At 43.8% G+C, this 12500-nt stretch overlaps 3 protein-coding genes across 9 annotated transcripts in view; 2 read left to right on the top strand and 1 right to left on the bottom strand.

Annotated features, from left to right (window-relative positions):
* Positions 1-2279, top strand: part of dnajc11a (DnaJ (Hsp40) homolog, subfamily C, member 11a) — a 10411-nt gene extending 8132 nt beyond the window's left edge. Inside the window, exons 15-16 of the mRNA XM_061257615.1 lie at positions 606-735; positions 1460-2279. Coding sequence (XP_061113599.1) covers positions 606-735; positions 1460-1485 — 156 coding nt within the window. The 3' untranslated portion in view covers positions 1486-2279. The remainder of the gene's footprint in view (positions 1-605; positions 736-1459) is intronic.
* Positions 2280-3633: 1354 nt separating this feature from the next.
* On the bottom strand, positions 3634-7039 carry thap3 (THAP domain containing, apoptosis associated protein 3). The gene is made up of 4 exons (XM_061258785.1): positions 6752-7039; positions 5999-6194; positions 5503-5682; positions 3634-4605 (listed from the first exon to the last, which is right to left on the bottom strand). Exons 1-4 carry the CDS (start codon positions 6823-6825, stop codon positions 4372-4374), a joined length of 684 nt encoding a protein of 227 aa, XP_061114769.1. The 5' UTR covers positions 6826-7039; the 3' UTR covers positions 3634-4371.
* A 3359-nt stretch (positions 7040-10398) lies between these two features.
* The window catches only part of LOC133139431 (F-box only protein 44-like), a 6941-nt gene continuing 4839 nt past the window's right edge, over positions 10399-12500 (top strand). Inside the window, exons 1-2 of one of the 7 annotated variants that reach the window (XM_061258971.1) lie at positions 10399-10731; positions 10838-10859. In XM_061258971.1, coding sequence (XP_061114955.1) covers positions 10854-10859 — 6 coding nt within the window. In that variant the 5' untranslated portion in view covers positions 10399-10731; positions 10838-10853. Of the gene's footprint in view, positions 10980-12500 lie in introns of all 7 variants that reach the window. The other 6 variants (XM_061258968.1, XM_061258966.1, XM_061258967.1 and 3 more) reach the window with 6 other exon arrangements.

Raw genomic sequence — 12500 nt, 5'->3', positions numbered from 1 at the left:
CCAGCCAGCCGCCAATCACACCTCACCAGGCGTGGTGCCTTGGGGGCGTACAGTTACACCGCAGTTTAAAAGCTTGAGTGTGGTTGGTTAGGTTGTGTTTATGGGGGGGGGGGGCAGAATGTTTTTTTAGCACAGGCATATTTGGTCATGATTCTGGCTCCATGCTGTGATTGGCTGCTCCGTGCTGTCACTGATGGCTCTGCAATGATTGATGACTCTATGCTGTGATTGAGGGTTCTGTGCCGTGATTGGCTGCTCTCTGCTGTGATGAGCTGCTCTGTGCAGTGATTGACAGCTCTGTACTGTGATTGATGACTCTGTGATTGAGGGTTCTGTGCAGTGATTGGCTGGTCAGTGCTGTGATTGACAGCTCTGTACTGTGATTGATGACTCTGTGATTGAGGGTTCTGTGCAGTGATTGGCTGGTCAGTGCTGTGATTGACAGCTCTGTACTGTGATTGATGACTCTGTGATTGAGGGTTCTGTGCCGTGATTGGCTGCTCTGTACTGTGATTGGCTGGTCAGTGCTGGGATTGACAGCTCTGTGCTGTGATTGGCTGGTCAGTGCTGTGATTGACAGCCCTGTGCTGTGATTGGCTCCGCAGGCGGGCCTGCCCGGGTTCTATGACCCCTGTATGGGCGAGGAGAAGAGTCTGAAGGTGCTGTATCAGTTCAGAGGCGTGATGCACCAGGTCCTGTCCCGGGACACAGAGGCGCTGCGGATACCAAAGCAATGTGAGCGCTCTTCCTCTTCCTGTGTGACTGCTTCTCACTTCCTGTTCCTGTGGGATCTCTGTATCCCTCTTCCTCTTCCTGTGTGACCGCTTCTCACTTCCTGTTCCTGTGTGACTCTGCTCCTCACTTCCTGTTCCTGTGGGATCTCTGCATCTCACTTCCTGTTCCTGTGGGATCTCTGTATCCCACTTCCTGTTCCTGTGTGATGTCTATCCCACTTCCTGTTCCTGTGGGATCTCTGTATCCCACTTCCTGTTCCTGTATGACGTCTGTATCCCACTTCCTGTTCCTGTGTGATGTCTGTATCCCACTTCCTGTTCCTGTGTGATGTCTGTATCCCACTTCCTGTTCCTGTGTGATGTCTGTATCCCACTTCCTGTTCCTGTGTGATGTCTGTATCCCACTTCCTGTTCCTGGGTGATGTCTGTATCCCACTTCCTGTTCCTGTGTGACCCTGCTTCTCACTTCCTGTTCCTGTGTGACTCTGCTTCTCACTTCCTGTTCCTGTGTGACTCTGCTCCTCACTTCCTGTTCCTGTGTGACTCTGCTCCTCACTTCCTGTTCCTGTGTGACTCTGCTCCTCACTTCCTGTTCCTGTGTGACTCTGCTTCTCACTTCCTGTTCCTGTGTGACTCTGCTTCTCACTTCCTGTCCCTGTGCGCAGTGGACAGTATGTCCCTGAAGCAGGCGAGCTCAGGGTAACCCTCTTTATTCTCCCGCTCAGCTCACAGGATCGATGCAGACACCTAGGGGCCTACTGCCCGCAGGACGGAGAGACCCCGGGCGAGAGGCGGACTGACGGATGCACATAGACGACTGGACGAGGACTTCAGAGAGACTGACACACAGACACCAACACCCCTTCTCCTCACGTCACTCCTGCGTGTCCCCACTTCTCAGCTGTCTGTATAAATGTGACTATATGTACAGACAGAACCCCACAATCATGTAATGCATAAATATCACCTATATATATATATATATATATATATAAATATGAAAGGTTGTGTATTTCAGCAAGTGTCAACCACAGCCATATTGTTTCCCTGGGGTGCCCAGAGGATGGGTGCAGAAACTCCATGCGTGGATGGGTGGGTGTGTTTGTGTGTTTATCTGTTCAACACATATGCACAAAGTGTATGGATGGCCCTCCCCGTTCTCCCAATATTCCACCTATCGTGTGAGGTCTCGGAAGAGACGTGTAAATCCCCTCCCGCCCCCAGCCATGGCCCCCCAGTCCACGGAAACGCACAACCCCTGTACGTTATGCAGACGGTTTTATGGAATGTTACAGTGCCTCAGCGTGACCTTTGACCTTGTGTTAGAGGCTCCCATCAGTGGGTGAGAGAGAGAGATGTGCTTTACTGTGAGTGCAGTGTGTGGACGCAGGACATGACAAAAGACTTGAGGGAATCTGCCGGTGGTAATAGCGGCCATTTTAGAAGTGTTCCCTCTTCTCAGTGCTCTTAATTATACGGTGAAATAAACCCTTTGAGTAATCGACCTGTTTTTAATGGCACAAATAAACCCCGTAGAGAAAGATCCACTTTCTACGCCCCCGCGTATGAACTTGTACACACATCTGCCGTATATCCACACAGTTCCTCCAAAGAACAGAGGAGCAGGCGATATTGTGGTGAACCAAGCTGAACCAAGCTCCAAACCCAAACCTCATTTTGACAGCAACGCGTTTTTGTGTAACCCCGCTCAAGAGGAACTCCTTCCAGGCATTCTCGCCTCTTTCATCTTCTCTCCAGTCGAAAAGGTCCTCGTGTTGCTTGTACAAACATCACAGCCTTGTTTTCTCTAAACCTTGTTTTCTCATATCCATATTGTTCTGATAAACACAGTTAAACACACAAGGTGAAGCCAACTGTCAGTTAAGATCATTACTTTAGAGCACACTTTCTGGGTTTTTGATATTTATGTTTTAGTTTATGTATTTGACTGTCCCAGAAAGATTCATACGCAAAGAAATATGTTGTGTACATTTGTGGATATACACTCGGTGAGCACTTTGTTGGGTATTTATTAGACTTCTGCTGCTGTAGCCTATCTACTTAGAGGTTTGACACGTTCTGTGTTCAGAGATACTCTTCTGCATATCGCAGTTGTAATGTGGTTATTTGCGTTACTGTCACCTTCCACCAGTCTGGCCTTCTCCTCTGACCTCTCATTAACAATGCATGTCTGCTGCTCATTGGGTGTTTTTTTCACCATTCTCTAGAGACTAGTATGTGCGAAAATGCCAGGTGATCAGCAGTTTCTGAGAAACTCAAACCCCCCCTTCTGGCACCAACAATCATTCCACAGTCAAAGTCACGTTCACAAAGATGACATTTTTTCCCCATTCTGATGGCTGATGTGAGCATTAACTGAAGCTCCTGACCCGTATCTACATGATTGTATTCATGCAGACTATTCAGCATTGCACAGCTGCCATGCAATTGGCTGATTAGATAATCCCATGAATAAGTAGGTGTGCAGTGAGTTTATGTTGTGGATACGTTGAGGAGTTTCTGAGGAACGCATTGTTCTTACAATGCTAGCTAAGGGCGCATTCAGGCATTACAGATTGAAACAAAAAAGAAAATTCAGGTAACTAACAAGTAGCTCCAAAAAGCAGGTTTATATGTAAACTGGTCATTACATTTATATTACATTACATTATAAATATAAATATCTGTTTTATATAATGCGGGCAGTTCTTCTTCAGTTGCATGTGTCATAGGAAATGGTTTCCACTGAAAATAAAATTAAACCAATTCTGAAGAACAATCCTGGAACTGTGCGCCCTCTGAAAATAAACGGTAACGTTCAGGCCGAGTTTTGGGTAGCTGTGGTCGTGGTCATGTGGCTGTGTCTACAGAGGGACATGGGGTAAGGACACGCCGAATCCTGGGCTTAATCAGGAGCACGCTCAGATGTGGAATGTAGAAGTGAAAGTGAGGGTTTTAAACAGCCTTTAGAGATTCTGCACTTCTGCGTCTCATTTGGCCAATCACTGCAGCCATGAAAGAAAAGGGGAAAACAGGACATTAATAAAGATCCTTTTCTTTTTAATTCTCCATTCTCATGGCTTTCCACATGAAGGTGTTCACTCACCGACCGGCCATGTAACAGAATCCCTGTATCACCGACGAGACGCTGACTTTAGATCCACAAACTCATTACTCCCACCAATTATCCACCTTGCACTAAACTCCAAACTTCTTTAACTCGGATTAATTAGAAAATTAATTGGGTTAGGTTTTTAATGGGGGTAAGATCAGGTCATTTGAACGGGAGCTAATGAGGATTCCTGAAGGCAGTGTGCAGGGTTTGGTGGGGGACAGTGAGGTTGCAGAGGTGTACACTATATGCACTGGGAAACCCTACAGTCCCCTTTTAGTCCCCGTTTTAATCCTTCAAGGTATGAGGTCACAAATATGCGAATAGAATGTTTTTCAACCGAAATTCTAATGCTGATGTTCTAGAACACTGAAAATAAACATTCCAAAAAAAAAAAAAACCTCTTCCAACGGGTTAGTTGCTGGTCCCACTGTGGCTAAAAAGGTCTCTAAAGTGCGTTGAGTCCGTGCAGACACACAAAGTCTGTGAATATGCGGAAAACCCCCGGACAGGAAGTGCAGCCGGTTACTTCCTGCGCCCGCGGGCGGTGGGATTCCGGACGCGGCCCCGCCCCGCGAGGACGCTGGCCAGCTTCCGCCGGGTCTCGCGCAACTTCGCCCTCAGCCGCCGGATCACCTGACCCTTGACCTTTAACCTCTTGCGGAGCTGTCTGTTGGCGTCCAGTGAACGGAAGAGCCGGGTCTTCGCCTCACAGGGGTCAGGGAGGGTGTAGCCGCTGTGGTCGGAAGGCCCGGAACCCTTGGAGAGAAATGGAACGGTTACGGGCGGCCATTTTAATCCCAGTGTCCCTTCCCTCGCTGGCCTGGGGTCGGTCTTGATTGCAGTGCAAATTACTGAGGAGCTCCAGTGACCTTTGACCCTGCGAAACCGTGAGAGACCTTTTGATATTAAGATTAATATCATCACCTTAGTTTGAATACATTATGCTGTTTGCTCCATTACAAACCGGTTCCGTAGATAAAACTGAACAAACCAGCACTCTGCAGTCCAGCACACAAGTCCTACACTTTACCCCCAGAGAAACTGTGGACACAGAATTGTGTGGAAATGTCATACATTTGTAAACAATATATATGAACAAATATTAGCACCCTCCAATACATTTGTTTATTCGCATTGTAAAAAAAAACATCTATATAATAACGGCTCATGTAACCTCTAGCAAGGTAATATGGCTGTTCTTTCCCGGCTGATTTGCTTATTCAGAAGCACTTTGCATAGCTCACACTTTGCATAGCTCAGTTTTTACTGACTGTTCATCCAGCGGGACAGTGAGCACTGCTGGATATTTACTGAAGCAACATTCAGCCCCTCTGTCAGAGGTAAAGCAGAAGTCTGCCACCGTGGATTCAAACCTGCCACCTACGATTACAAACGCAGCTCCTAAACCACTGCACCACACCACTGACCCAACATGAATCATAGCCTTTAAGAATACACGTTAATACACAAATAAAGAAATTTCCTGTGATATATTGATAGATTGGCGGCCTGTCCCGGGTGTATTCCTGCCTCTCGCCCCAATGCATGCTGGGATAGGCCCCAGCACCCCCCTCATGACACTGACCAGGAATAGGCAGGTTGCTGCAGGTACAGGATGGATGGATGATTTATTTTCATAAATAAGTGCAGTACCTGTGAGCGGGGGCTCAGCTGCTGTTCAGCCGTAAGTTTGTCCTCTCCTGGCGAATCAGGAGCAGCGGCGTCCTCCGGGGCCAGCCGCGATAGGCCATCCGTCTCCCCCGGCAACATCTCCTCCCACTTTTGAAATCCCAGGGTAACATCTTCTTTTAACCTCTTTTTGGACTTTCTTCTCTGAAACCGCCACATTGAATCATTAGGCTTGTTTGTTTTATAGTTTGTTTTATTGTATTATTGTATTTTCCCCCCCAAAACAAGTGTTTAGTTGCTTAATAAGCATGTTTTATTTAGTCCCAGATTTAGAATGCATAGGTTTTTTTTTCCTCAGTTGTAATGGGTTTTAAAAAAAAATTATTTTATGTTTTAGACATTTATGATTTAAAAAAAGATTTATTTGAAAACTGAGGTTGTTCCTCCTGTATTGCACTGAGAGGGCGGATCAGGCGAGCCTTTGAAAAGACGCAAATGGCAGGTAAATCCAAACTCTCACTTTGGAAGGAGACGCGGGGAAGGTGAACAGCGTGGGTACCGCGTTCCAGAGCAGGTTCTTCCGGTTGCCCAGGCCGCTGAAGCTCTCCGCGCTGAAGTGCTCGGAGCAGATGACCATGTGCCGCTTTGGCTGGAAGTCCTCTCGGCCGATATTGTGAAGCCACTCTTTCAGCACGGACGGCTTGCTGAAGGGGAACCTGTGGAGATTGAATCAGCTGTTTTATATCTGATTAAATGTTTATTTATATTTGTTTCGCGCAAAATAAATCGGAGGGGGAGTGGTCATTTTGTATAATTGTATACCACACAGGGTAGGCTACCTACTCTGTTTGGTACATTAATTAACGCATGGGCTGTTTTGGGCTATTCGATTAAATTGTCTCAAATATTAGGTTTAAGAAATATAAATGGGTAATATCGGAAGGCTACGTGAGATATGCCCCCAAAATGAAGATTAGTCGTCATAGTGTATGATTTACACACGTGCTTTCGATGTTGCCTAATTGTGTGTTTTGTTTGGTTTACAAACTATTAGGTTAGTGAGCGAGTCTTCAAGAATTTCTCTCCTGCCACAGACATCTAAAATCTCTTTGGATCCATCGTGACCGCGAAAAATTTTAGTTAGCATTTACTTTTTTTGTCATGCTGGTTTATAGCTAAGCAACGAGTGTTTCAACCAAGATTAGGCTACAGCGAGATAGCATCATTCAACGAGTGGACATAACTACTGAACTGTTAAAGTTAAAATGCGTACCTATGAAACGTGAGATCCGGATTCTTGTTGCTGTATCTATTTGTGCAGTTGTATGCAGAACAACTCTTCGGCATCTTTTCACTCGCGGACTGTTTGCCCCGAACAAAAATGGCGGACACCTTTCCGACGGTCGCCCCTCAGTAAATCAAAAACAAAGTAAACAAAAACGAGTGAACGAAATTGTCCGTGCGTAGAAGAGTATTATAACTATGCAACACAGACGTGAATTACATTTACAATTAGTTTCAGAACTCGATTCAACTTGAGGGAATTAGTTCGCTCACCGAGTGTGTGTGCTGGTAATAGCCATTGAACTGTAATATCCCTAAACAAAATAAAGATGGCTGCAATTCGGTAATTGTCGGAGAACTTCGGATTATTCCGGAGAGATTCGCATAGGCCGGAGCCTCATTTCAGCCAGGCTGCAGATCGAGGTGAACCGTTGGGCATCTGAAAATCGGGACAAAAGAATGTTTGTGTGTTTATTCACAACTAAAACTGTTGCGAATAAAAGTGTAGTCCATCATTCTATTCTGGGTGATTTAAAAAAAAATATTTAGACTATATTATTATTATTATTATTATTATTATTATTATTATTATTATTGTACTGGACCCAACTTAGTTCAGCTACAAATTGCATCTTGGAGCGTTTCTTTTTTAGAAGGTGGTTTCATACACACTAAGGGTGTGTCTAATGTGAGCTTGTTATTTTCCTGTTATGTGGGGAGCGCTACAAAGACAAAATAAATAATGACAAGATAACCCACTACCCAGGCCTGGAAGCACAGTTTACCTCATCCACTCTGCAGGACTGCAGATTGATATTTTGCATTACATTACATGTTGGAAATATTATGTTGAAATGTCATGCACTATACACCTGCATGGTAATATGCACTCATATCAAAAGCCATATCAATGTGATAATATAGACAATGTGATTGGAATATAGAAATATTAAATCAATATATGCACTTATGATTGGTAATATGCACTTAATAAATGTGATGATAACATAAACACGTATAGACAATGTGAATCCATAGAGATGTGTGAAAATACACAGTTTTATTAATTAAGCCACTCACTGTTAGTCACTCTGTCACGTTTCAGGTCTGTCTCGCCATGTTTTATGTTTATTCATGTTGTCTTAGTCACGTAGTGTCTTATCATGTATTATGTTAGTCTAGGTTCGTCATGTTGTTTAGTTTATTTCTTGTTACGATTTATTTTCTCGTCATGTCTAGTTATGTTTCGTTACGATTATATTACCTTGTTATGTTACGTTAACTGGTCGTTGTTTATGCATACACTTTTACATGTCTTTCCGCAAACCTTGCGTTCCGCCTTTTCTCTCTCGCTCCTTCTGTCATTCACTCCCGAATTATTTCCATTTGTCTATTTACTAAAACGACTAACGCTAGATCAGGATTGGGTAGAAACTAACAAGACTAATCATGTGTTCATGTTACCTTACGTTTCTCGTGCATGTCATTTACTAATTTACTAATGCTAGGGCAGGATAGGTTTATTACTAACGATTACTAATCTCCTTGTTAAACTTGTCATCCATCGCACCTGTTTTCCATTTCCTTGCTACGCTCTAACTAATTGTCTACACCTGTCTACACCCGCATTTATAGCCCAGTCGCGCAACTGTTCTTCGCGAAATTGTCTGCCTCTTGTTATCAAAGCAACGCTTGAGCATTTACATTATGGATTACACGTTACGATCCAAGCCTGTTTTACCGACCATTGATTATTGATTTCTGTTTTGTTGACCATCGTTTGTTTTTGACCACGTCCTCGCCTACCGATTTTGTACTTTTGCCTCGCTGTTTGTTTTATGGTTTCGACTTCCGCATCGCCCACGACTACGACCCTCTGCCGTCCGCCTGTACTTCAGCCCCGCTGACAGCTTTCCTGCTACCGGACCTCCCTGCACGTCTACCGACTACGAGTTTGCCTCTTCCCTCGGCACCGTGCTTTTTGTTTGTTTAATATTTGTTTGGCTGGATCTACGTGTATGGACATTGCTTGTTTTGACTACGCTCCTGGGATTCGTCCCGAATAAAGCCCTGACGGGACTTTATCTAACCTTTGTTTCTGAGTCGTGCATTTTGGGTCCAAACCCCACGCACCCGTCTCACACTCACTGTCTGTATATGCACTTAAAGGGACTGGAGAGTTTGGGAGTTTCCAAACTCTACAAGCAGTTGAGTGTTTTTTTTTTTTTTTTTTTTTTTTTTTTTTTTTTTTTTTTTTTTTTTTTTTATAACCTATGACCTATTCTCCACAATGGTTTATCAGACTGAAAAGTACCTGTCCAGAGGAGGGATTGTGGGGAGTTTCCAAGGGTCTGTGACCACAATGATTTTGCAATACTGGCCCAATTGGTGTCAACCAATCAGAATCAACATATCCTTATCAGGTATGGGGAAACCATTGTGGCAGGAGGAAAAGGGACATCAGTTGGGAGAGAACAAACCTGTTTGAAACTGTATAAAAGTTGGTGTATAACAGAGTGTCAGGTCACTCTGCAGAGACACCTCGGCTTTATGGTCTGCGTGAAGAATAAAGTCTGATATTCTGGAAGATTCTGCCTCATCCTCTTTATTGAACATCTTAAAGAAATTCTACACAAAGTCTGGAAGAAACTTTTTGATTGAAAAGAAAACCACAAGGGAAGTACAATTTGAACTGCTAGCTGTACAAGGGCCTGTTTGATCATCAGATTTATTTATTTTAAATACCGCACCACGCAAATATTTGAATAACCAGCTTACCTAGCCAAACAAAACTAGCAAAGGTGTCATCCTAATAACACAAGTAGATAACACAAGTAAAGACAACAGTTAAGGTTTATAGGGAGGGGCAGGGAGAGGTGCAGTTTGAAGAGGTGCGTCTTCAGTCTGCGCTTGAAGGTGGGGAGCGATTCTGCCGTTCTGACCTCCACGGGGAGTTCGTTCCACCACCGTGGAGCCAGAACAGACCGTAGTCGTGAGAGCTAACTTCAGCTAGCCAGTGTAATTACAAATGCCTTTCTGATAACACAACCAGAGCATCTGTTCTCTGTGCGGAGTTTGCATGTTCTCCCCGTGTTTGCGTGGGTTTCCTCCCACAGTCCAAAGACATGCAGGTTAGGCTGATTGGAGAGTCTAAATTGCCCATAGGTATGAGGGTGTGAGTGAATGGTGTGTGTGCCCTGCGATGGACTTGTGACCTGTCCAGGGTGTATTCCTGCCTTTCGCCCAATGTATGCTGGGATAGGCTCCAGCCCCCCTGCGACCCTGTTCAGGATGAGCGGGTTCAGATAATGGATGGATGGATGGATATGTTAACCTAGCCTAGCTAGCTATTGATCAAGTACATACTGATTTTCTAAAGAAGATGAATTTGGTTGTTAATAGTCTAGTTGATACTAATAAATTATACACAATGAAGAAATACACTATACAACTAAAATAAATGGGACAAACAGGGTAACAGCTTGTGATTCTTTAATTTTTGCAAGATTATTCTATGACACCCACCAAGTTTCAGGGTGCAGTGTTCCTAACCCATCTCCAAAATTTGGGGCAATATTTTGGAAGCAAATTTCAACATTCGCTTGGTATGAAAACGCAGAAAAATAAGGTACAGTTAACACCGCGTTCATCTTCTTAGACATATGGTTTCTCCATTTGATGCAATGGTCAGAAATCTAATTTGACCATGGCGTCGACCTGCGCGATATAGGCTGCTTCCAGTGACTTCCTCGGTTTCTCCGCCTGGCCCCTCCCACCGTCTTCAATTCCACTGCATATGCTCTATGCTAGAAATCCACCGAAAGGCGGATTCCACTGAGGAACGATATTTTCACGGTAAATCCATGGAATCGGTAAGCGGAAGCGGTCTGTATCTCTTGTATATCTTGATGGTCCGTACTTTCGACAGCAGAGGGAGATTCTTGTATTGTTGCGCACACTGATTAATAGGTGCGTTGTATTTTCGTCATGGCTGTCCACTTTCGCTTTTTCCACTACGTCAGAAAAGATCTCCGCCGACATGAATGTCACTGATTGTCATGTTTCTATCCCGCAGATCCCCGTTCTCACAGATGCAGGTAGGAACAGGCCGCAAGAGTAAACGAATACGAACCGTCGGCGCCGATAGAAATTATTTGGGAATGGGCCAGTCTGTCGGTGCTATCTCTAACTCGGCTTCTCCCTCAGAAGGAGCGAAGGTAACCAAATAATTAGTGTAAAAAACGTGCATTATTACAGTATTAATTATTGCGAGCACGGCAGCTTTAGCCAGGGAGCAACAACGAAGTGCTGCCAAAACAAGAAATGCGTGACGTAAGCCATGACGCTTTTTAAAGAATACAATCGTTTTGTTCAGACATTTTAAGATGCAGTGAAGTCGTTTTGGTGTAATGTCTTCCGCATTAAGCCACAGAGCGGAGTGAAGGGGCCAGTGGCGCGAAACTACAGACGCGGTATCAGATTTAATCATAACCTAATTTCTGTTTCAGCTGCTCACCGCAACGTGAGGCTTCCGGGTTGGAGCCTTTCAAAATAAAAGCGCGAAACAAGACTTTTGATAGTTGTTAAAACTATAAAAAATATCCAATTATTTTTACTTACACGCATGAAACGAAGGGAAAAAGAAACTGTAAACTAGACAGATTATCAAGGGAAAAGTAACAATCAAAGGTACAATAGGTCATTTCGGACTCCTAACGGTCAAGAGAGGAATTGCAACAACAAACAACCTCAGACCACAACACTGTTTAAGCTTCCCACAGTCTATGGATTTAACACGTTATATAAAGCGTTATCATACAGTTGCGTGCTCTCGTGCACCGTTTTGGAAAGCTGACCGTGACAAACGCAACTGTCTTTTCTTAGTGTTCTTGGAAGAAAATGTTCGCCGAACAGGTGACTTTATGAAATCTTGACTTTGGTGTGCGACACAACACTATTCATATTTTTTGTCTTTTTGAAGTTGTCTACGTGACTAGCTGGCTATATAACTAAGATACGATGGTCAACCACAAACGATGCAACTCTAATTTACAGTTCAAGTTACAGTTTAACTTACCATTGTTGTAAACCCTCTACACTCTGTATACCATTGCTTTTCTAGTTAAATACCTATTAGCTATTACTAGTTAGTCTCCCGAATTTACTAATATCCACCTGAAGCACATCGTTTGTGCAATTGCGACTATGTTCGTATTGCCTATATTTGATCATTGATGGATATTTGTAAATTTGTCAAGCTAACTATAGCTAATTTTCTTGTTGCTACCGATAACAAAGTGGTATGGTTTTTAGAATTAAATATGTAGTCTTAGCTTGGATAATACGCAGTAGTAAACAGAGTTTCAGTGGACAAATTAGTTCTTGCTTGTCTGGAGTGCAATTTGGGCAGCTACACGATAATAAGCCCCCACGCCATTGGGTGTGGCAGTTAGAATCAATTTTCAGGCAATGAGCTTGAATTGTTGTACAGCCATACAATGTTTTCATACAGAGTGACAGCCCGACAAATGTATACTTTGAAACTCGAATTTAAGGACTATAAACACAGGCAGAGGGTGAGTCAACACATTGATACAGTGGTCTTGTAACAATGTTTCAACACAAAAATCTTACCTATTGTACCTTTAATTATTGTACTAAAAGCCACACTCTCTCCTAATCTGTTGTGGCATTCTTTTATCAGAGTCCATCCATCCATTATCTTAACCCGCTTATCC

This window comes from Conger conger, chromosome 10, assembly GCF_963514075.1.
Source record: "Conger conger chromosome 10, fConCon1.1, whole genome shotgun sequence".
In the NCBI taxonomy this organism is placed as follows: domain Eukaryota; kingdom Metazoa; phylum Chordata; class Actinopteri; order Anguilliformes; family Congridae; genus Conger; species Conger conger.
This window is presented reverse-complemented; position numbering and strand designations above follow the sequence as displayed.

Excerpts from the sequence above, each read along its gene's own strand:
- thap3 (XM_061258785.1), bottom strand. The coding sequence starts at position 6,825 with ATGCCGAAGAGTTGTTCTGCATACAACTGCACAAATAGATACAGCAAC. Across the intron at positions 6,195-6,751 it reads CCGGATCTCACGTTTCATAG|GTTCCCCTTCAGCAAGCCGT; the intron begins GTACGCATTTTA and ends CAATCTCCACAG. Across the intron at positions 5,683-5,998 it reads TCCCCGCGTCTCCTTCCAAA|AGAAGAAAGTCCAAAAAGAG; the intron begins GTGAGAGTTTGG and ends TGGCGGTTTCAG.